The following is a 22,657-nucleotide window of genomic DNA, read 5'->3' on the forward strand; positions in this document are numbered from 1 at the left end:
TTTTCTGTCTTTTTGCACCTGCATTTCCATCTGCCTGCGCCAAAGTGACAGTCTCTGCAAGCCCTGAAGTGTGAGCGGCCTTGTCTGGGACTGATCAATGCCCCTGGCACTTCCTTCCAAAACCCCAGGAAAAACAATTAAAACCCAATCGATCCTGCAGACAGCTTTGAATATGCATAAGTGCACACTTGACCTTCAGTGGTCAGGGCAACTTCCACAGTGGCTGCTTAGCTAGTTTGCTCAGGTATTGCGGCTGTACCAAATGACCTTGATTAGCAAAGCAAAACGCTATGCAAAAGAGGGCCCGGTGCGGATCCGGAAGGCCGGGGCACGTGCCATGGGCTGCCTGCCTTCCTCGGCCGACCCGTGCGTCTCTCYGTGCCTCGGGGTCAGGAGCCCAGTTCACGGCGGTGGTTGAACCCAGGTTTTAAGCGGTGCAGGGCCAATCTTGAGCTGAGGCTTGGTTATTCGAGGGATGCCCTGCCGCGGCCTCGTGCCGCTTGGCTTCCCTCCTGCTCCTGTTGCTCCTGTGCCTGTGCAAGGCGCTGTGCAACGGAAGCAGGTGAGAGCGGAGCAAACTGCCCTCTTGGCCAAGGCAAATGTTCCTGCGCGTCGGCTGCTGCGCAGGGGCTTGGTGAAAGGGCTGGCGAGGAGGGCGGCATGGGCAGGTCAGGCCTGTGGGCCCTGCCTGTGGCTCAGCCCCAGAGGGTTGAGCCGGTGGGAACGCAATGTAGGGGAGCATGTGGGCTCCGGGGCACTGAGCCTGGCGGGTGCCAGAAGAGGGTGAGAAGGGGACCCAAAGGTGCTGTGCTCGTGCTGCAGGCAGAGGAGTGTGAGGAGGCCTTCGCCAGGCTGGAGTGGGGCACCGGCTGCTGGGCCACGTCCAGCTGTGCAGGTCTCTGGCATGTTTCTGGGCTGCGCTGTCTGCCCAGGCCTCTGGGCTGGCCGTCACCCTGCAGCTGCAGGCAGGGCAGTTCCCAAACCTCTTTGCTGAGCACCACTGCGGCAGCTGTTGGTGGCCCCAGCAGCTCTCCTGTCCTTGTGCCAGGCCTTGGACTGCTTTGAATCCAGTGGGTACCCAGCACGGTGCAGTAGCTCGGCAGCGGGACGGCTGGCAGAGCCAGGGGGTTTCTCCCCAGCGTTGCTTGTTCAGCTGTTGGGTCTTAATTCAGCCTTGCCCTGTGCTGGCCCTGCCTTGCGGCCGGAGAAAGCAGACTGGAGTGGCCTGTGACTTTCCTGGGACCCTGCCACCCTCCTGGTGGGAGTCAGAGAGGACAGGCCCAGAGCTGGCAGGTAGTCTGCAAGCGCTGCTCTGAGTAGCGTAGCTCAGAGCCTGGTGGCTGTGCCCTGCTCCCTCGCTGTCCGATGCACCTGCTCCCCAGGCGTGCAGGGACACCCCTTCCCAAAGTCGCTGCCGGCAAACCTGGGCCTGGTTCTGCTGGTGCTGAGCGCATGGGCCTTCGTGAGCTGTGCGTGGGCTTGCTCTTTGGGCTGGAGCCCAGGAGAGGGAGCCACACACAGAGCTGCTGCAGCCTTCACCCCGGCTGCCTGGCAGGTGGGTGCCGGGGCCCATCCAGCACCCGCACCCTTGGCCCCCCCTGCCCCCTGGGTGACTGCCTGGGGTCCAGGCCGCAGGGAATCTTGTCAGCGATGAAGATATCAGCGCGTGTTTGTCGAAGGCAAAGGAAACCTCCCTGTTGTGTACACAAAGTGTAATTTCAGTGAATTATGCATAGACTTAATTAGGAGTTTTAATTGCTAATCATCTCCCAATAGGATTAGCAATGCTGTCTATTAATTATCTGTGGAGTCCTGTGTTTTGCTAAGGCAGGAGTAACAAAGCAGCATAAATGGTTACGTGGGCCAGTAATAAATTACCTACCCCAAAGCCACAGCTCCCTGGGGACAGCTAGCGGCGGGGGCTGCAGAGAGGGGCTGGCTGTGCCCACTGCCGGCAGAGCAGCAGGTAGCTGGGCAGAGGGACTGGCAGCTGCGCTGGGACGTGGCCGAAGCCCGCAGCAGGGGTGGCCTGTGTTGGCGTGGGGAGCCCCTTTGCTCTCCAGCTGTCCCCAGCAGCTTGGTGAGGTCACCCTTGCCAGCCTGCCGCTCTCCCAGTTTGGCCCCATTCCCACCACAGGTGGCATCTCCCGAGACATTTTCAACCCACCTCTCCTTGGCTATCATCCCTAGCAGCGCAGAGGGTGGTGGTGATGCCCTGCAGCGTTGTGGCCGCGGTTAGCGATGATCCCTACTGCAGGAGAGAGATACGCGCTGCTGGATTGACCTGATCTCATCTGGGGACAATGGCCCTCACGGCAGCAGAGATAGCGCCGGTGCGAGCAGTGCTAAGCCCACGCGCTGGTCTTACTGCTCACAATGCGGCGGTAAGCTTAATTCCTCAAGATGAAGAAGATACGTGGCTGTCAGACCGTAATTACAGACGTGTGTATGACACAGAGGCCCGGCTGCTTTCAGATTTGCATTGTGCTGTGGGTTTATGCTGCTCGGGCTCCCCACTGCCTCTCGCTCCTGCCATGTGATGCCGTGGGGATGGGGCAGGCTCCCTCTGGCCAGGCTCCAGGCTCTGAGCCGTGGGGTAGCACCATCAGGTCCTGGTGGGGTTTCTCCCAGTGATGGTGAGCCCGGAGGGGTTGTGGGAGTCACAGGGCAACTCTGGGGACCGGGACTCCGTGAACTGAGAGGATATAGGAGACTGGGAGTGCTGCGGTTGCCAGAGGGGAAGGGGCTGCAGGCTTGGCCAGGCTGGGCTCTCGCACCCCTTTCCGAGCCACTGTGACTCCGGCTGGTGACCTGAGCTGCCCCATGCAGCCCCAGCCACCCCGACCTTGGTGAGGCAGGAGTGGCAGGCAGGATGGTGTTGGAGCAGCCCCAGGACGAACTCTCAGCCCCTGGCTTGTGCCCGGCCCAAGGAAGGTGGCCTTCCATTTTGCCACAGTGCCCAGGCAGTTACAGGGTGGAGCAGGGCGCAGCTCCTCCGCGAGCTGTCAGCAGCTGTCCACTGCTTTTCTTCTGCTCCTGGCTGGTCAGYTCCTGCCTGTTTATACCCTCACTAGGTGCAAGCTGCCTCTCGCAGCAGGAGGTAGGAGGGTAGCACCCGAGGAGACGGGTGTGCTGTGACGGGGTGAGCTGGCACAGAGCAGCGTTGTGTGCTCACATGGTATGGGATCGTGGTAGACCAGAGGTTGCTCTCCAGGGCTGTGAGGGTGACGTGTGAATCTGTATTGAATATATTGAATATAGACGCCACGCGTGCCCGGAGGAGCAGCCAGGCCTGGACAAGCACAGGCGCCTTCTGGCAGCAGGGCGCTCCTCCACCATGTCCGCGTGTGAGCTGTGCGACGGACTGACCCTCTGCTTCTCTCTTCCAGGCGTACAGCTTTGCCATGGGGAGTTGGCCAAAGAACGGGCTCTTAGACATGAACAAAGGACTGAACCTACAGCACATAGGGAGGCCTCACAGTGGGATAGGTGAGTGACGCGGCCCTGCGCCCTGCCCTTCCCTGCGACCGCTGCTCCAGCGCCTCAGGATGCACCTCGGCTCTGAGAGCTGGTCCGAGGTGGGGTGGTGAGAGCCAGCCAAAGGGCTGTGGGGTCTCTGGCTGGTGGAGGGGAAGGGTGGGCAGGACGTGTGCCCCGCTTTGGTCTGGGCCATGTATCCCTGACCCCTTGTTAGCTTCCCCATCGCTCCCAGAGGCGGCGTCTTTGTGCCAGGCTGTGGCTCATCTCCAGGCCTCCGTGCCCACCAGGGTGTGTGTGACAAACACCTGTGCACAGACCCATGCCCGCAGCGCACCTGCAGCACCCGCACCCCAGCCGGAAGGGGGATGGCTGGGGAGCACTCAGCCTCCTCCTTGCACATCCCTCTGGCCGGGGGGTTGCTCCCCTCCTTGGCAATGCTCAGACTGGGGTTGGACGTGGGCAATGTCAGGGCTCTGTGCCCAGTGCTGAGTGCAGGGGTCCCCAGGATGGTCTGGACACTGTCCCTCTCGGGCCAGTACTCCAGCTGCTTTGGATGCTGCGTTCGTCCTTGGAACGGAGGCTCCTGTGTGTCCAGTGCTGCCAGGTAGAGCAGCTTTGGGAGCTGGCAAGCTCACTCTGCAGAGTGAGGATGCATGGCCCCAGCTGGAGAACTGAGTCATCTTCTGGTTTGCTCACACTTGTGATGAGTTTCATGGTCCCACAGCCTGCTCCAAGGTAAACAACTGTGACCACCGTGCACACTGGCACAGCTCCATGTTTTCCCTAGTTCCTCCACACCAGGGATCAAAGTGATGTGAAGAGGGAGTCCTGGCCTGGGACACTGAGGCTGGGAATCTGCCTGCTGCTTAATGGTGAAAGCACAGAGTCGGGGCGGCCCAGCTGGGGCAGCAGCAGGCTGTGGGTACCGGCAGGAGCTCTGTGAGGGGGTACCAGGGACCTAGCCCAGATTCCCTGGGATGTATGCAGGGCTGTAACTCAGAGGGCTGCATCTCTCTTGCCTGCCTTGTTTCTCCATGGGGCGTTGGATCACCTCTTTGAGATCAGCAGCTAGGTGTTCTCCCTGCCTCCTAGCCCTTTATCTGCTGTCACTTGTGAGCATTTAAGTTTGCAAGAAGGTAAGATTTACTTGGAAAAGTCACCTGCTACCTGGGCCTCGAGGAGGCTGTTTAATATTGTTTCAAGACTCTAACCATTAAACTCTCCAATCAATCCAAGTTAAGGAGATGAATTATTTAAAGCTCACCAGCTTTTAATTAGCAAGCTCCTTTTGAACTATGGATCTGGTTGCATTATTGACGGAGGTAGCATTAAAATTTGCTTCCTTGCCTGGGAGCAGACTTATCTTGCTTGTGTGCCATGTTGGGGGGATCACAGGGAGGGAGCTGGGACCGAGGGAGTTGTGTATATGTCCTACTCGGGGAGTTTGGGCTGTTCTTATGGACCCCCTGGGCTGTTCAGGCTTGTTTTGTGACTCTTTCCTTGTTTTATTTATGGCGAGAGCTCTCTGTTGCTGTCACCTCTTACTCTGACAAAGCTTCCCACGCCTCTGGAGTTTGCCGTTAGCTTCTGCCTGTGTTTGTCTCAGTGCCGTTGGCTCGCAAGGGTGTCTTTCTGCCTGTCCGAGTTCAGAAAGATGCTGTTCGTGTCCCTCGCTGCTCCATTCTTTTAGGATGATTTTGCTTCTTCATTTCTGCCAAATGCCCTCCGTGGGGGAGCCCTCCCGGCTGCTCCCTGGTACAGTGCGAGCCACAGGCGGACTGCCCACAGGCAAGCGGCGTGTCGAGCACCGGCAGCCAAGCTCCCTTCCCACAGTGCAGTATCTAGCCCTCTGTCCCAGTGGCAAACCCGCCTTCCCTCCTCTCCTTTTCAAACTCTGCTTGGAAGCGGTGTATGTTTATGGGTGCTGTGAAGGAGTGCCAGGTCAGCAGCATGAAGGCCTCCGCGGCCCCGACAGCACCAGCAGTGCACTCATGCCCGGTGTGGTGCGGCCTGCTGGCTGCTCTGGTTGAGCTGGGTCTGCCCTGGGGGTCTGCGATCCTCCGCCTGCCTGCAGAGATGGCAGCCGGTTGGCACCCAGTGCCTGGTGGCTTTAATGCAGGCTGGCCCCCAAGAGTGAGCTGGAGGGGCAGCTCATTAAATGGCAGCCAGCACAGCCAGGGAGTAGAGCTTCTGCTGCCTGCCAGCTCGAGCAGGGTGGGAGGGAGCCCCAGGCCCAGCTGGGTCAAGGCTGCTGGCTTTGGGGCTGGGTGCTCAGGGTGCCTCCTGGGAGGTGCTGGTGTCTGGAGATGTGCATTTCCCTGAGTTTTATCTGGGCACCAGCCTGCTGGCTTTTCAAGCCTTAGACGTGGATCACGTTGGGTGCAGTGGCAGCTCGAGTGCTCCCCAGGACGAGGGTCGAGGAGGGGGTGCTCACCGCAGAGGCTGGCTGGTTTCCTCAGATCCTGCATTGCCTGCCTCTCCCCGGAGCGAGTGTGTCCCCTGCACAGCCCTTCAGTACCGACCCCGGGGCCTGGACTGTGCTCTGACACAGCCATCCCGCTTGCTCCTGGTCACCCCGAGAGCTGAGCGGTCCTGACTGCTGTCTCAGGCAGAGCTCAGGGAAGCACCCCTCCTTCATACTTTCAAGTGCTCTCGCTGCAGGCCTTGGAGGAACCATCCATTTCACTGCCCAGGGTTGCCCTTCCCTTTCCTCCCAGGTTGTAAGGAGCCTTGCTCCTGACACAGTCCTGCAGACCCAGACAAATAAAAGTCCCATTTTCAGAGAGCAGCTGCTGGAAGAAGAGTCAGGAGTAGCTAACCTACTACTTTCTCACCTCTTGTGGGAGCTCTGCTCCCATCTGCAGTGGGACAGGAGCTGGCTGTGGCTCCAGGGATGCTCCAGACTGCATGGGAGTGCAGTGTCTTTTGTGACTGGTACTGGGGTGCAGTAGAATCAAGGGAAATTGGGGAGCTGGGAAGGGGGTCCCCAGGGCTGCCCAAGGCACAGAGCAGAAGGATGTTTAAGCAGGGTCAGCCCCTGATGCTCAGGGCCCTTGGGGGCTGCTGAGCCCCCCCCTGCAGAGCTCCAGCTGAAAAGCAGCTTTGTTTCTTGCCCCATAGTTTCTTGTCCAGAAGTCTGCAAACCAAAGAGGGCTGTGAACCAAGCAGCAAGGAGACGGGTTAGCCAGCCATGGTGGTTTACAAATACTGTGCTGAGTAGGAGAGCCCCCTTTTCCAGGGGGTGTGAGGAGCAGTCCAGGAGGAGGCAGGCAATGCTGTAAATCTCCAGCTGAATTATGCAGGGATGTGCGACATGGGTGTTTCCTTTCAAGCCTGACATGAAAATTGCAGTGGATGGCCACTTCTTTTTGCAAACAAATTGCAAGGAATTTTGCTGTCTTCCTGATGGGTTGTGTCTCATTTTGTTTTCAAATCCACTCTGTGACTCACTGGGTCACCAGATGTCTGCTCCCTGTCTGTACACCTTGCGTGCTCTGGGACCGGTCACGCTCAGTGCTCAGTGCTCCAGCTCCTCTCCTTCGTCTTGCTTGAAATCCCTGGGAGTTTAGGGCACTCAGCAGCCTGCAGGGTCATGGCCAGATTCTTAACGGAAACTTCACCTTTAGAAAGAGGGGGTCTGTGGTGGAACAGGGTGAAGTCTTGGGCCACATCCCCTGAGAAGCAGGGCTGTGCATATGCAACAGCAAACTGCTGAACAGGGCTTGCGTTGCTTTCCTCTGGTTTCTGCCCACAGGAAAGCAAGCTGCAAATCTTGTCGAGGGTTAGTAAAGTGTTTTGTGTCACCAAAGCGTCATGCAGGCTGCCTTGTGGCTGGAAGGGTAGAGGCCTGGTGCAATTGTTTCATGGGAGGGAAAAGGTAAAGGAAAAGGGGAAATGTCAATATTTCAGCTTGTTGATAAGTGCCAGGCAGAATAAGTGGGAAAATCCTGCTCCAGAGAATGAGGATGCAGGGAGTCCTTGGGAGATAAGAAAGAAGCAAAAGGGAGTGAAATCTGTTCTTTCATTTCTTTTCATGGGTTGATATTTCAATTATAAGGATTCCCTCCAGGCCAAATTTGGCACTGAGGACAAGGGAGGACTTCCTGCAGCTTCCATCTCTCTTCATACATGGATTCAATGTCTGTGAACTCTGCTGTTGGCTATAGGATCTTGGGGTCAGGAACTTCTTTTTATCTGGTGATTTCTTGGCCCTCGGCAAAATAAGGTTGAGTCTTGCCAAGAAGTTATTCATCTTACTGACATGTGCACACGGAAGTTCTTAAAATGTTTGTTTGAGATGCTGCTTGCCAAAAAAGAGCTGCAGGTTTTAATGGGGGTCTCGGGACTCTCCAGCAAAGGCCAGCATTCACAGGCTGCCAGTCTAGATTGCTCCTAGATTTTAGCCAAATTGTGCTGATCTTGTTGCACAAGCGGCAAGCGGGTACCTTGTCCTGGGCTGCAGAGAGCAGGCTCCAAGCAGAGGGGCCTTCCCATGGCATTCTGGCACCTCTCACCCTCGGAGCCTGGGTGCAGAGCAGTGTGCTGCTGCCGGGGATGTTTGGCCGCCTTCACGTCCCTATGCTTGTGACGAGAACTGAGAGGGCTCGGAGGCAGCTGCGACTCTTCATCCCTTGTTCTGTGTGAGTGGGAGGCAAAGGACCAGGGAAGTTTTCTATCTGGGAAGCAGGATCTGGCCTGAGGGGCAAGGGAAGAAGTAAAACCATCCCGTGAGTGGCAGAAATTATGTGAGTTTGGCAGCTCTGGGTACAAGAGCAGCAGCATCTGACCTGGTCTCAGCCAAGCATTAAACAAGCATCGGCTCCCAGTCATAGCAGCAGGTACCTGGAGAGGGACTGGTGCCTCTTGGGGCTTGCCTGAGCAGGGACCAGGTTGGCCGTGATGCTGCTGTCCTGCACGCATGTGGCTCAGCGGGTTCCATTGCCTCTGATCTCAGCAGAGGCTGCTGAGCTGCCCTCGGAGCACTTGAACGGCAAGGCTGCAGAGCCAGGTGACCCAAAAGAGGAGAAGGCCACCTAAAAGCACCTGTAAAAGGAACAGTGACAGAGGTGGGTGACAGAGTATTTTGGTCCCTGTTTTCAGAGGCTCATAGGCTCCTGCCTGTCTGAAGCCTTGTAGTGTCCTCTCACAGACCACATCCCACCCATGGCATGTGGTTTTGGCTTTGTGCAGCTCTTCCCCAGGCCAGTGCTTGCTGCCAGGCTGCACGTCTGGCTGGCTGGGAGCCCAGGACACAACAGTGCCTCCTCCCCTGCAACACCCGAGCTGTCAGGGCTTGGAGACAGAGAAACCGGTTGTCCAGGGTGGCACAGGAATCTCCTTTGCTGGTGGTTTTTAGGGACAGTTTAGACATCTGTGTATTATGGCACTGGCTCTTCATTTGGAGCAGATGGGTGGATGAGGTGGCCTTCTGCAGCCCCTCAGGACTCTGTTCCCTGGCTCCATCCTCTCACTGCTTGGGTTGCTGTTGGCTGTTCTGGGTGTGGGTCAAGGGCATTACAGTGTTTTGTAGACAGAAGCAGTGTTTTCCCTGGCTGGTGACTTTGACTTACTGTTGGTGTGCTTCAAAGTGGAAGAGACGACCTTGCATTCATCATGGCTGAGCATAACTGTATAGGTTGTTAAGGTGGAGGAGCCAAGGCTTTTTCAGGACATTAGTACTTCCTCATGGGGACAAGTCTTCAGGCTGCTCCTCTTCACTTGGTCCATGTCCTTTCCAGCAGTGCCACTGCCCTGCTGCTTCCCCTCCTGCTCTCACCAAGGAGGTTTCCATTGCTTTTCCCAGCTCTGCCTCCAGTCTGCTGCCCAGCCTTGGTCATGCCACTTGGTCATGCCGAACCTGCACCCTCGGAGACAGGGGAGCCCTCAGGTACCAGAAACCGGGAGTGTTCACTGATGCACTTGACAAAAGGTTTCTAGGAAGGATGGAGATTTCGGGGAGGTTGCCTGCTAGCTGGTTCTGCTCACGTAGTAACACCAGTGGAGCCGTGTTCTCTCATCGAGGTCTCTGCACTGAGTTGCAGAGACTGACGTAAATCAGAATGATTTCAAACACAAGTTTTAGTTCTTATTTAAATCAGCCAGCAGGGCACCTGGATTCAATAATTGATTTTATTCTATTTTTGCTCTTCTTTTTTTTGCTTATTTCCCTGAAAAAAGGTCAAGTTTTACTGACCAGCACCCATCAAAACATATTCAGCTACCTACAATTGCCTGTGTGTTAAATCTGATTGTTCTTTTGTTCATCAAATATCCTATATTTGCTACATTTATTTTGATTGATTATGTAACATAATAAGACTTTATTCTTAGTTTTTAGATATTTCTTACATTACAAAATTATATATTGCTACTTCTTATTAAAGAAGTGGTGATTAAGTTATTACTCGGGATTTGAGTAGTATTGCTTTTGGATGAAAATTGGAATCCAAGGTTAAAGAACCCAAGTAGTAGTTTAAATTATTTTTATTAGTGAAATCATGTCTGCCTTGCGTATATGTGATATAGAAGAAAAAGTAAGTTTCAGAATACTTTTTTGTCAAAAGCACCTGATGTATGAAACAGAAGAAGTGAGAACGGTGCTTAGTGAGTTGAATGAGTGTTTCTGGAAACCACCCTTTCAAGCTCCAGATCTGATCCTCTCCCATGTAAGTTTTGTTAGTTTGTTTTTATAATTATGGAAAAGATAAAAGGCACGTTCTTTTTTTTCTCAGTCCTTTGTTGCTTCTCAGCTCTGAATGAGCCAGTTATTGATGAGAAAATACTGAAAGAAGGAAAAAGTTTCTGAATCTGCAGAAGCAGTTACTGCTATGAGAGTTTGTTTCCCATTTGTCTGCTCTGGTTCCATGTTCACAGCTGGTGATGTACAGTGGATTGGCAGTCTTTAAAACATGATATTAGGCAATACCCCTTGCTATCAGTCTTATAAAATTTAATTGATGCTATTAAGTTTAGACTTCAGTGTGCAGATTATTATTCTAAATGTCTTGTGTGGGATATTTTTCTTTTCAATTTTTTTTTTAGGAAGAAAGTAAGGAGGCTGCTGTGTCTTTTGCTAATGAACCTGAAGTACACGACTGGGGCTTTGTTTCAGACCAGGAAATACCATCCCGTAATAGCGCCCGTTAGTCACGGGCTTTATTCCTGTGCCGGCACGTGGCTAATGAGACGAACTCAGCAGTGTGCACCCTCCAGGTGCCTGGCCGGCTCTCCCCTTCACCGTCCAGCCCCCTGCAAGCCCAGAACCTGGGCTTACTCCCTTTAGAGACTTGAGGGGCCCCGGGACTTGGGGCAGCACCTACAAGCCACGCGTGCAGGCAGGGAGAAGCTGTGCTRGGAGAGACACGACCCCAGCAAATTTGCTGGGGTCACACAGGCAGGATGAGGAACTGAACGCAGGTGTCCAAGGGGCCAGGGGAGAGCCCATCACATCCTTCTTCCATATCACTCCTAACCCCCTGCTGAGCCTGGAGGCTGATGGAGAGTGTGATTACAGAGCTCAGGAAAGGACAAGCCGCCAGACTAATGCCGTCTGTGTGCACAGGGGAGCGGGGAGCAAGGCAAGGCTGCTGTGGGGTGCAGGGACCAGCCTCTCCAAACTGCAGGTGGGACTTTTTGCTGGCACCTGGCAGGACCAGAAGGGCTGTCTTGATGTGACACCTCACTAGGTGATCACAGGTTGTTCTACACCGGCTGGTGTGATCCTGTAACCCCTGCTCGCTGCTGTGTGCTTAGTCTGTGAATGGCAGCAGGGTCTTGCACACCTGGCTGCTACGTAGGGCTCTGCCGTGTCCCCGTGCCCATGGTCCCCCCTGCGGGACTCCACTGCAGCCCCTCCGCCAGCAGTCCCTCCGTGCGGGGCTCTGCCTTGCCGGATGGAAGAGCCCTACCTGTTTTGGCAGGTCAGCAGCCCATATGGTGAGTGACTCAGCAAGCTCAACTGTGTCTTTCTGGCTCCATCTCTGTCTTTTCATTTACTGATTGGAAATCTCGGAAGGTTAGGGTGTGATATTGTTCCTGATCCAGAGCATTAATTAGGCCTCGGAAAGAAGAAGAGGAATTGCGTGTTTTTAACGGTGGGGTTAATGGGATGCTCGCAGAGTAGACAGTTTTAATGAGCTTCAACTCGATGTGCAGTGAGTTTACTCTTTGTGTTAAAAGGGTCACACTGCAGTAGTTTGATGTGGATTGTCTCCTGGCCCCTGGTGTCATAGGTGAGCGTCTGTCAGAGTCCAGTCAGAGCACATTTACTTAGTGACACGATTCTAATTAACTACCAGCGCTGCCAGCGCCGTGGGGAGCCGGGCGAGCGCCGGCCGGGGGTGCCTCCTGCCCGGCCCCGCTGCCCCTCTCCCTGCGCGCAGCTCCGTTTGTTTGCGTCCCGGAGTGGCCGGAGCGCTCTCCGCGCTGACATTGAAGGAGAGGGCGGTGGGGGGACGCGCTCGCTAAGTGCAGTGGCAGGCAGCGGGCTGCCCGCCGTAATGGGTGCCTTTCACTGTCAGCCCGCGCTCTCCCCTGGGAGCTTGGGCGGCTGGCAGATGAGCCTCGTCGTCACCCCGCAGGGTCCTTGGAGCTTGCTGGCTTTATTTCAACCCCCTCTGATTGCCCCCTTGCTTTTTCCCGGCTCCTCTGGGGGTGCAGGCAAGCCGTGTGCAGCCCCAGAGCCTCCAGCCTGCTGCAGGATGATCCCTGGCGGGGACGGGGTGCTGTCCCAGACGCTGTAGCTGTGCATGGTGCCCTGGGGCAATGTGCTGTCTGCTCTTGGCAGCATTTTGTGAAATTCCCCTCTGCGTGTCTGCCTGCTTTGTGTCTTGGCCCACGTGGCCCTGGCTGGCACAGACGGTCCTACCCATCCAGTCCTTCCCAGGGCACTGGGGAAGCCCTTGGAGAACCCCATGCTTCCCCCGCTGGGAAAAGAGCAGGCAAACCCCATTTTTTCGGCTCTTTGTTTCTCAGCAGAGGTCACACACAGCTGGTGCCTTACCCAGGGGCAGTGCCATTTGCACAGTGCGATCCTTTTGCCAGGAGGTGCCAAGAGCAAGAGCTGGAGCACTGGCTCTGGTGCTGCGGGGCAGGAGAGCGAGCAGGGCAGGGGCTGGATGCCGCGGGGCAGGGGAGCGAGCAGGGCAGGGGCTGGGGAGCAGGGCAGGGGCTGGCTTGGGGCCGCTCTGCCCCAGCCACAAAGGGGTTTCTCTTCCCTTGCAGCGTAAGGCAGAGGGGAAAAGACTCCCAGTTAAATAATTAAAAGAGACTTAAGTAAAAATCAACAGAAATGTCATCAAATGAGCAGTGTCATTTTGAATTAGTGCTTGTAAAGGTCAGGTGGATCCAGAACAGGTGGAGCGGATGTTCCCTAAGTGTTGCAGTAAGGCAGAATATCCCGGCGCGGAGGGAGGCAGGGTGAAGGGACCGGCCCCGCTGCGCCGTGGCGCCTGGCTGGACCACGGGAGAGGGGACGAGGTGGCATGCAGGTGGCAAGGGTCCTGCTGCGAGCGCTGGGCCCACATCCGCGAGGAGGTGGTGTGGGGAGGGAGGGCCGGCCGGGGTGGCCGGCTGGAGGACGCGCGTCTGTCAGAGTCCAGTCAGAGCACATTAACGTGGTGACATGATTCTAATTAACTACTGTGAGAGGTGTCACAGCTGGAAAAGCAGTGAGCAGAGACAAGCTTTTAAAAAAAAAAAAAAGCAATGTGACAGTCTTTTTTTTCCCCCCTTTCTTTTCCTTTCTTTTTTTTCTCTTTTTTTTTTTCTTTTTTTACTCTTGTGTGCTCTCTCCCCTCCATGTGGGAGTGGATCTAAAGATAATTAGGATGTCTGGCTGCCTGGGAACCTGAGCCAGGGCTCTTTTGCTTTCAGTCATTTAAGTTTTCGACATCTCTCTGAAGGGACTTGGTGGCGCAGTGGATTACTGCGTGCCAGAGTGACAGAACACTCTTCTAATCGTAAACCCTTTTTAGAAAAGATTCTGCTCTCCCTTTTTTCCCCGGGAGCAGCGGGGGGTATGTTCTGATCACTGCAGCTCTGTTCGATACATGCTACAATGGGAAACTCAAGGTCTTTCAGCTGTTTCCTGCAGTTAACAAAGGAGGCACAGAAGAAAGAAAGGAAGGATGATTGAGTGTTTGTGTTGACTGCACTCACCCCTCCATCCTACCCAGCCTAAAGTTGATCGCGTCGCTGCTGGCGGGGCTGGGGTGGGGGCACCCTGCACTAAACATTCCCTGCTGCCAAGGACGTTTGCTGGCGTCGTCTCACCTTGCCCCTTGCCAGAGGGCTAGTGGTCCCTGGGGCAAACTGCCTTTGGAGAGGAGGGTGAGACAGGCTGCAGGGCTTGAGCTGCTGGAGAAAAGTCACGGTGCTGCGATACGCTCCTCCCAGCCACGAGAGAGGCAATAGCGGTTTCTGCTCACGCAGGCTGTGCTGAAGGTAGGCACACGCAACTGTCTTCCAGCTAGAGGCAGTTGCATTTGCAGCACCGGCATCAGGCTGCAGATTTAACAGGGATTTCTGGATTATCTGTTGTTTGCCATGCAGTGATGCCTGAGAGGCCCAGTTGTGGATCAGGGCAGATCCATCTCAAGCACCAGCTCTAGCTCTCTCCTAGCAGAACAGCACTGTGGTCATCTCGGAGCCACTCCTCGGCAGGGTTGTTGCCGTACACCCCTTTCTTTGGCTTCTTGTTCTGGGCTTTCTTCAGACCCATCTGACCACCGGTGGGGATTGTCTCACTTGGTGAGAGGAGCAGATCTGCTGTCCCTCCCTTCCAGGCCAGCTGCAATCTGCAATACAAGTCGGGCAGCCCCAACCCAGTTCCTTTCCCCAGTGACAGATGAAGTACATCCTAGATACGTTTTTCTTATCATTCTAACTATTGTTAACATCCTGGAAGCACTGGGAAGATCTGATGGAGGGTTTGTTTTACTGATGCTCTGTGGTATGTGTCAGTCAGTCTCAAACCCAAGAGCTAGCAGACCTGAATTGATCTGTACTATAGAGAACTCCTTGCTCTGCCTTGGACCCAACCCATTTGTCCAGTCCTGTTGCTGACACTTGCAAAATGTCCACCCCTGCACCGCTTGAGTCCCAGGGCAGTGGGAAAAACCCTTGCCCCAGTCGAGCCTTGTCCCATGTTGTATGGGACAGGTAAAACGTTTGCTAGCACTTGTTCTCCTGCCCTGGTAAAAAGTGGCACTTCCCGTGCAGCATGATGCGTGCTCAGACACAGCAAGATGCTTATTAGGTAAGAAGCCTTGGAAGATCATTAACTTTCTAGAAAGACTTTTCTGTAGGAAGCAGCAATGTAAAACATCAGGTGACATTTTGATTTCCCCATGGATTCTTTTGGTGCCTTGGTGTCTGTCTGTGATATGTCCTGGACTGAGTAAATGGTGGCTTATCTTCTGTTACCTGTGAGGTGGGGATGAGTTTCTTGTTAATGAACGTAAATGTCTCAATTAGGAGCAAAGATTGGCTGTCCTGCTCTGCTCTGGACTCCTGTGGAAGGTGTCTTTTAACTTCACGGTGTTCTACAACAGCAGCACGTCCCCAAATCTGCCCTTCTGCACTGGCATCTTGGGGGATAACAAGGCAGGTTCTGCTCTGGTGCTTTCTCTCTGCGGCTGCTCTCCTCTTGGATTAGCTCTTGTCTCGCGAGGTGATGGGCGTCAGCGTTGTCTCCACTCTGGTCTCGCTTTCCTCTCTGTGCAGTGCAAATCTGGTAAGCACCGTGGTTTTCCTCTGTGAGGATGCTGAAGATGTGGTGGTTAGAAATAAGCTCCTTTGCCCTCAGGGCAGCGGGTGAAGGCTTGTGCCCCTGTTCCCTGTGTTTGCAAACATCTCGCGTGAGACTGGCAGCACACAGGCCCAGCAATGCACAGGCTCACGGTGCAGACACCAGTCATGCAGGGAGTCTGTGGACTCGCTTCAGCCAGGCCCTGAACGGCTGCCCAGCAGCCTGCCTTGGGCATGCTGCCCTCAGCCCACCTTCCTTTCAGCAGCTCAGGGCAGCAGTGCTCCAGCTGTGGCCCTGAATCCCCCTTGGAGCCTCTTGGCCAGCCTCCCCTTTCCCTGCTGCCACCTTGTACTGGCACTCTTGTCCCCTTCCCACTGTCCCAGCCAAACTCCCTCTGCTTGCACAGCTCTGCCGAAGCCACGCAGCCCCAGTCTGCAGCCTCCCTTCTCCCCGGTCCTGCCCTTGACTATCCGCTGGGCTCTGTTGATGCTCCTCTCTCAGGACCTGGGAGACCTCTGCTGTTCTGCTCTCAGGCATCTCTCACTCCAAGGCTGGTAGTTATGCCGAGTGCTCCTAAACCAAGCGGTGGTTTTCTGAGTGGGGCTGTGATGAGGGTGCACAGGCTGGCCTCCAGAGTGGGAAGAGTGGGGCGTGATGTTGGTACTCCCCTGCCTGGGTACCCTGGAGCAGGCCATGGAAGCTGTGGCAAGTAGGTGCAGGGAGGGAGAGGAGCTTTGAGCATGACCAGGTGCAGGAACTGTAGGTTGAACACTGGCAGTATCCATCTGGAGTGGGGTGTTGGACCTGGGGCAGGGGAAACTACTGTTAGCCCTGGGCAAAAGAAGCAGAAATTTGTGGTGCTGAGCATAGAGAGCGCATAAGACCGTGGCTTTGAGACCTGTGTTGCACACGGGACAGGTGGAGGGAAGTCTGGTGGGATGAAGAGCTGCTGTGCAAAGCACAGTGTGGATGGCATCGTGCGTGCACAGTGCAGCGTGCCTGTGTGCATGCTGGTGCGCACACGTGCAGAGCTGCAGGGCTCCCGACCACGTCCGCACACAGAGCCTCACACCGTCCCCAACACCTTCCCTGCTCGTGCTGCAGCCTGCAACGCAGGTACGTGCTGCTTGGTGCCTGCGCGGCGCTAAACCCCTTCCTCGGGCTCTTGCGCCTTGCTGAGCAGAGCCCCACGTCCCCGCCATGGGCAGGGCAGCGGTGGCACAGTGGCGCGGGCACCCAGGGCGTGCGGTGCAGGATGGCGGGGGAGAGAGCGTCTGCAAAGGAGAGACTCCTGCCCAAGTTTTACAGAGCTACTTCTGCCTTTAATGAGAGTCGTTTCAGAGGTACGGAGGGAAGGCTGTGTGAGCGAGGGACACCGGGTTTAAAGCTACCCTGCTTCACCTAATGAGAAAGCACTGCGAGGTGCAGGAGGGGAAGGGGTAGCAGCCAGCCGGAAAGACTCCGCCGCAATTTAACAAGTTTCCATTCCCCTGAGTTCCCTGACAAGACCCCCCTCTAAGTCTGTACAGGAATTCGTAAGAATAGGATAATTAGGATGTTTCAAAGCTGCGACCCTCAGAGGAGTCCTTGGATTAATCTGTTTTTTCCCTTAAAGACATCTGTAACTACAATCTTTGTTTCTCTCCTCTTCTTTCCCCCCCTCCCCTTCTTTTCCCCCCTTGTCTCTCTCTGTATCTCCTGTCAAACCGTTGCAGACGTAAATGACAAAGAAATCAGAAAGAGAGATCAATGCAGTCCAAATTAGCACTTGGAGATAGACTGTGCTGGAGATGTCAGAGCCTGACCCCTGTTGATCTGCCAGCCTCCGCCGGTGATATTATGCAAATTGCATCCATCTGGCAGGGCCCCTGCAAAGGACTAATGGGGCAGGGAGGGGGGCTGTGGCCAGGCGCCTTTGGGAAGGGGAGAGAGCTGGGGGGCTTTGGGGACGGCGGTCTAGGATTGACAGGAAAGATAAGGTGGTGCATTGGCTTCGTTTGTGCTCCTGGGCGGATTAAAACCCAAACTCCAGATGAGAGATAACCAAACTTCATTTCGCTCTTTATTTTGTTCCGTATTGCTACCCCCACAACCTAGCACCAGAAGGAAGAAGAAAAGATGGTTCTTGGTGCTCTTGTTTCCTGGCACGTCATTACCACTGATGGCAGTTTGAGGGGAGAGACAAAGTCAGGGAAAGAAAGCAAAAAAAAAAAAGTCAGCTGCTTAAAAGACTGCTGTAATAGGAGCATGGATAATAGAAATCTCAAATTACGGTGATCGCCTTGTTAAGAAGTTTGAAAATACAGCCAGATTGTCTTTAATGAGAGAAATATGGCTGTTAGTTAGTGAAGGAGGAGGGAATGGACCTTGTTTCAAGATCTGTAGCTCACCCATCAAAGAGGCACCGGCTGTTTCATTTCAAAATCCTGCTCCTCTGCCTGATATTAAAAATAGTTGTTAAAGGCTTTGACTAGCAAGATGATTCTCTTTGGCTTCCTACTCTCTCTCCACCTCCCCTGAAAGACTTCGCTAAGAGAGAACTTCTGCTGGAAGAAAAGAGGAAGCAAAGGAAGAAAGAAAAAGAAAGTTTTGTGCTTTCGGTGAGCACAGTGGGGTGATGCTGTCCGTGGGGCCTCAGGGTGCCCACAGGCCTCTGACTGGCCACCGTAATGCCATGGTTTTCTGAGCCCCAGGCCATTGTGGGAGCAACCTCGGTGGCAGTGAACAGCTGGGGAAGGCAGGAGGAAGCCCTGCCCTCGGCCTAGTGTGGGTGGTGAGACTGGGCCATTCACGGGGTGCCACCACATCTTGCAAAGTGCCGGTCAGCATCCCCGTCCCCAGCACTGCTGGGGAAGGGCAGATTGGATTTGGCTCACGGCATTGGGTTTTGGGTTCAGCTCCCACCGATGCTGCCATTGCCAGGTTCACAGATTTGGGGCATGTTCTCTAGGTTTGGTCTTGGACTTGCACGTGACTTTGGAGACTTGCAGGCTGTGGAGCTCTGGTTTCCCTTGGTTCGGTGTGATGGTTGGGGTGATGTCGTTCAGAGGGGAGCTTCTCACTGCCATGTGTGTGACGATGAGCTCTGGGACTTCCTCCTGCACCAAGGCACTGCTGTCCTCTTCACTGCGCACGCTCAGGGCTGCCGCTTGCCTGCCTTCCCCAAGGATGGCAGGACGGCAACCCTGTGGCCAGGGGACCTGCTCCACATCACAGTGCCTGCCCCCAACGCAGCGGCACCGTGCCGGATCGTGCCCTGCAGGAGGTGGGAATAGAGGGAGCTGTGCCGCATCCCAGACCTTCCCCGTACCGTCGCCCCCATCCGCTGGGTCTGTGGAGCCAGGAGGGGGGTACCCATGCCACAGCCTCACAGCTGGAGAACCGGGGACGAAGGGCAACCAGTGTTGGCCCTGCTCAGCAGAGCCACAGGTGCTCTGATAAGGCAAGAGGACACACCGGGCACAACGGCAATCCTGGCTCACTTCCCCCTGCAGACTCCCCATCTCCCCTGCTCCCTCTTCCCCAGCAGCTCCCCCCTCTCCTGGGAGCCCCTGCCCATGCAGCGTGGCAGAGCTTGTTGTTTGTGTTAGGACCTACAGTAAGTGCTGCGGCACCACTTTCCTTTTCTCTTTCTGGGTGGTAGCACTGGGGGGTGTGGAGGAGGGCGCTGACAGCAGCCGGGTCTGGCAGCCGCTCGCCAGCCCTCACCTCTTGTTAAGAGCTAACGGGCACCTCTGCGCTGTTACGCTCTGACCCGTAACTCGTTCCTTGCTCTCGCGCTGACAGTCCCCTCTTTAAGGCAGGCTGGCGGCTCCTTCATTCTCCCCTGAAATCAAAGGATTGCATTAATTGGTTTAAGGATCACTGCCTCATGTCCTGAGTGGCCTGTTTAAGATAACGAACTTGGAGTGTGTTAATAGCCAGTGTAACTCAGCAGAGGATCTGGGGACAAGGCCTGGATGACCTGCTGGCTGGGGAAGATGGGCCCTGCGCTGTCCGAGATCTGTCCAGAGCTATGTTTTTCTTGCTCCCTGTCCTTACGCATATTTGTGTGATTCCCCTGCTCCCAAATTGCTAACACAGTAAAATCCCAGAGCAAAGGGCTCGGGCAGGAGGGGAGAGCTCTGTTGGGCGAACTGCAGCCCGTTCCCAGCACGGGGCTGCTCTGGTATCAGAGGGGATCTGCTCTCCTCTTTATCTTCCATAGGTGCCCCCAACAGTGGCTTGTCACTGGGGTGAGTCCTGCTAGAGAGCTGCTGTGCTGCCCCAGCCTGGCCCTGCCTCGAGGCACAAAGTGCCTGGGCAGCCTTTGGCCTCGGTTGGAGAGCAGCAGGAGAGATGCTCTTTCTACCTCTGAGTAGGAGGAAATCAGGATTTGTGGCATGGGCAGCCTGGACAGCCACCTGTTGACTCACAGGGAGCGTGGCGCGAGTCACCCCGGCTCTGGGCTTGCTTTCACCCTGGAAAGCGGGAGGAGGACTCAGCCCTGCTGAGCAGGTACCCGCAGCAGGGGCTGGTGAATGTGCCCAGAAGAAGGTCTCATCCTTCTCCATTAGAGAGCCACCACTAACCAGGCTCTGGGCAGGAGTCACAGGCTGATGCTCTAGGGTCTCCCTTAGACAGTGGTTGGTGGCGAAGAGACCAGAAGAGCCTTGCCCAAGGTACGGCTGTGCAGACCTCGCTCATCCCCCTCTGACAGGGTTGAATCGCAGTGCAGTCCTGTGGCAGCGTCCCACAGGTGGGAGGCAGCATTTCCTTCTGCCCCTGCTGGTGTATGTGATCAGGGGCTGCAGAGAAATGGTCAAGGAGGGGCCAGGCCGTGCTGTTCTGTGCGGGTCAGTGTCTACTGGGGAGAAGAGAGGCACAAGAGGAGAGACCAAGAGTCTCAGGCTAAACTGATATAGAACATGGAGGGAAACTGAGGCACAATAAAGGTCTGGTTACCCAGGAGGGCTGCACTGGTGAGGTCTAAGTCCATAATGTCCCGTCAGGATCAGTAGACCCTGACTGATTTACTGCCACTGAGATCTGGACAGCTCAGGCTGAACTTTGCTGTCGGGCATCCCAGCTAAGGGGCAAGATCTTGGGATTACAAGGGGAAATGTTATTTGGGCCTGCAGCTTCTTGCTGGCCTGAGCTGGGTGTTGCAAGGCTAGCTACATTCAGCAGACTGGGGCTCTCCACACAGCTTTTCTATCTAATGGGCCATTCATGTTCTGCTCCAAGCTTCTGGGGGCCCTAACGGGTTCCTGCAGGCGAGCTCTTCCTCAGGACACCCCATTTCTCTGTCTTTGGAGGTGAGACCGGCTGACCTTGCACCTCCTGCTTGCAGGCCACAAGGCTCTGCGGATGAGCCTGCAGGATGGGAGGCTTTCCCCAGCCTGGGCCCCAAATTGGGTGCTGCTGGTGTGCAGGACCACGCTGTCCTGGAGGGGGAGGCAGGAAGAAGGGGTCACTGCTAAGGGTGGGCAAGCAGTGCCCATGTTGCTCAGAGCGAGCTGCTTGTGTCCAGCACATCTCTCATGCCTGATGGGTAGCAGGGCACGTCTGGCCCTCGGTACTTGGAGGGTCTCCAGGGGGACTATAGGGTCCAGGAGGCCTGAGGGCTCCTATCAGTTTTTGGCCAGGTGGTGGCTCAGAGACTGGGCCAGATGAGCTACTCTGAGCTGCTGTGGCCACAGGACTGTCCTGTGTCATTCCCATATGAATCTGAGCTGATCTTTTAGTATGGAAAAAAACAAACTCTGATCTTGATGTGATGGATCTCCCCAGTGATGGAGAGCATGTGGCAGCCCCTGTTAAGTTTTCCTGATGTAATTACCCTTGCTGTTAATTACACATAGCCCTGTAACAAGATGTGCAGGGCAGAGCGGAGGTGACAGCGAGGCCCGAAGAGCCGCCTCTCTGTGGACCTTCCTGCAGCCTCGCAAATGCCCCAGCCCTGATTCAGCTCTGCATCGCCCCTTGCTTCCTTGCCAGCCCCGCGGCGGCAGCGCGTGCAGGTCATCTGTGCTTACCAGGGCACGCGTGTCTCCTCGTGCCTGCCGCCTTCCTCTCAGCCTTGTCCCCGCGGGAAGGGACCTGTGCCCCCAGGGTCTGCCAGCTCGGGCCCTTCTCCAGCACCTCTGCTCTGAAAGCACAGCCTGTGATGGTCACGCTGAGCTCCTGCACCCTGGGCTGGCCGAGGCGTGAAAAGCCGCTGAGGTTGCTGCGATGGGTCCGCACCAGAACGGGCCCCCAGCCCCTTGGCCCCTGCCTGACGCAGAGCCGCGGAGAGCAAAGCGCAAAGCGTCGCGGGGGAACCGCTGCTCAGCCCTTAGCTGCCCCTCTCCGAGAGCTGCTGGCCTCCAAGCCCGACTGCCTAGAGCAGAGGGTTAGCAGGGCCAAAACCTTCCTGTCCCTCTTGCATACTATTTATTTCTAAATGAGAACAACTGGTTTGGCTTTATTTTCATGCCCAGGGGACTCAGAGTTTGGCAGCTGAGCCACCTCCAGCACCCGCAAAGCCCTCTCCTAGTGTTCTACCCCTCTAGAAGTATATATATAACAACTGAGAGAGGCAGAGAGGGAGAGAAAAAGAGAGACAACGGATTTGCCTCCATGCTTCTGTACAGAGCAGTCTCCTAATGAGAAGAATATGGCTGCTAGTTAGCAGAGGGGTGTGTCCTGTAGGCTAAAATGAGATAGTTAAACTGCACTGATTGAAGGTTGAGGTTAGAGGGCAGCACAATTATGTTCAGGAGATTCAAGGGCTCTGTTTGATGCGGCAGTTCTAAGCTCCCAGCCAGTGTCAGTAGTTTAGCTCTGGGTTTCTTTTTTTTTTTTTTTTTTTTGGTGGGCTAAAGACAGGAAGGATAAAAACTATGGGAATGAGTTGTTACTATTATTATAAAGTGGTGTGAGGTTTTTTTTTTTAAGCCACCAGTTCACCCCCCTTTTGCTTAACTGTTTCCTGATCATTATTTTTTAAGCTTCTTCAAGGAAAAAAAAGAGTGTTCCCTTCCCCCTGGAGAGCGGCTCTGAATTTTCTCCTGCATGGAGAAGGTGATTTTTTTTGTGCACTGACTTCAGCTCAGTTCTCTGAGTGCAGATCAGGAAAGCAGTTAGCAGTTCAAATTATGCCAAGGCCAAATTCTTTGTCTCAAAATCATGGGTTAAGAGTTGCAAAAGAACCCTAATTGCCTGGTGCTGAACAAGTATTTTTCTGAGAGCATTTCCACTGCTTAGGACTGTTTATGGGGGGAGACTTGTGTTTCAAAAGACCTGCAACAGCACTGCTTTTTCCCAACGCCTGCAAAAGTGTCCAGGCATGGCACTGGTGTCCCTATCCCAGCCTCTCTCAGCCTGTGTAACCACTAGCCTGTCTTGCTGGCTTGCAAATGAACGCACAGCCCGGCAGCTGTCTCCCATCCATCCCAGGACAGTCCA

At 55.1% G+C, this 22,657-nt stretch overlaps 1 protein-coding gene across 3 annotated transcripts in view; it reads left to right on the forward strand.

The window, feature by feature from the left end:
- Window positions 1-22,657, forward strand: part of ERI3 (ERI1 exoribonuclease family member 3) — a 150,577-nt gene that overhangs the window by 95,044 nt on the left and 32,876 nt on the right. For all 3 annotated transcript variants that reach the window (XR_003256836.1, XM_026086726.1, XM_026086727.1), the window contains one exon: window positions 3,390-3,489. Coding sequence is in view for 2 of the 3 variants with exons in the window: in XM_026086726.1 (XP_025942511.1) it covers window positions 3,390-3,489 (100 nt within the window). In the remaining variant the exon portion in view is untranslated. The remainder of the gene's footprint in view (window positions 1-3,389; window positions 3,490-22,657) is intronic.

The sequence above is a fragment of the Apteryx rowi genome, unplaced genomic scaffold (assembly GCF_003343035.1).
Source record: "Apteryx rowi isolate R43461 unplaced genomic scaffold, aptRow1 scaffold_7, whole genome shotgun sequence".
Classification (NCBI taxonomy): Eukaryota; Metazoa; Chordata; class Aves; order Apterygiformes; family Apterygidae; genus Apteryx; species Apteryx rowi.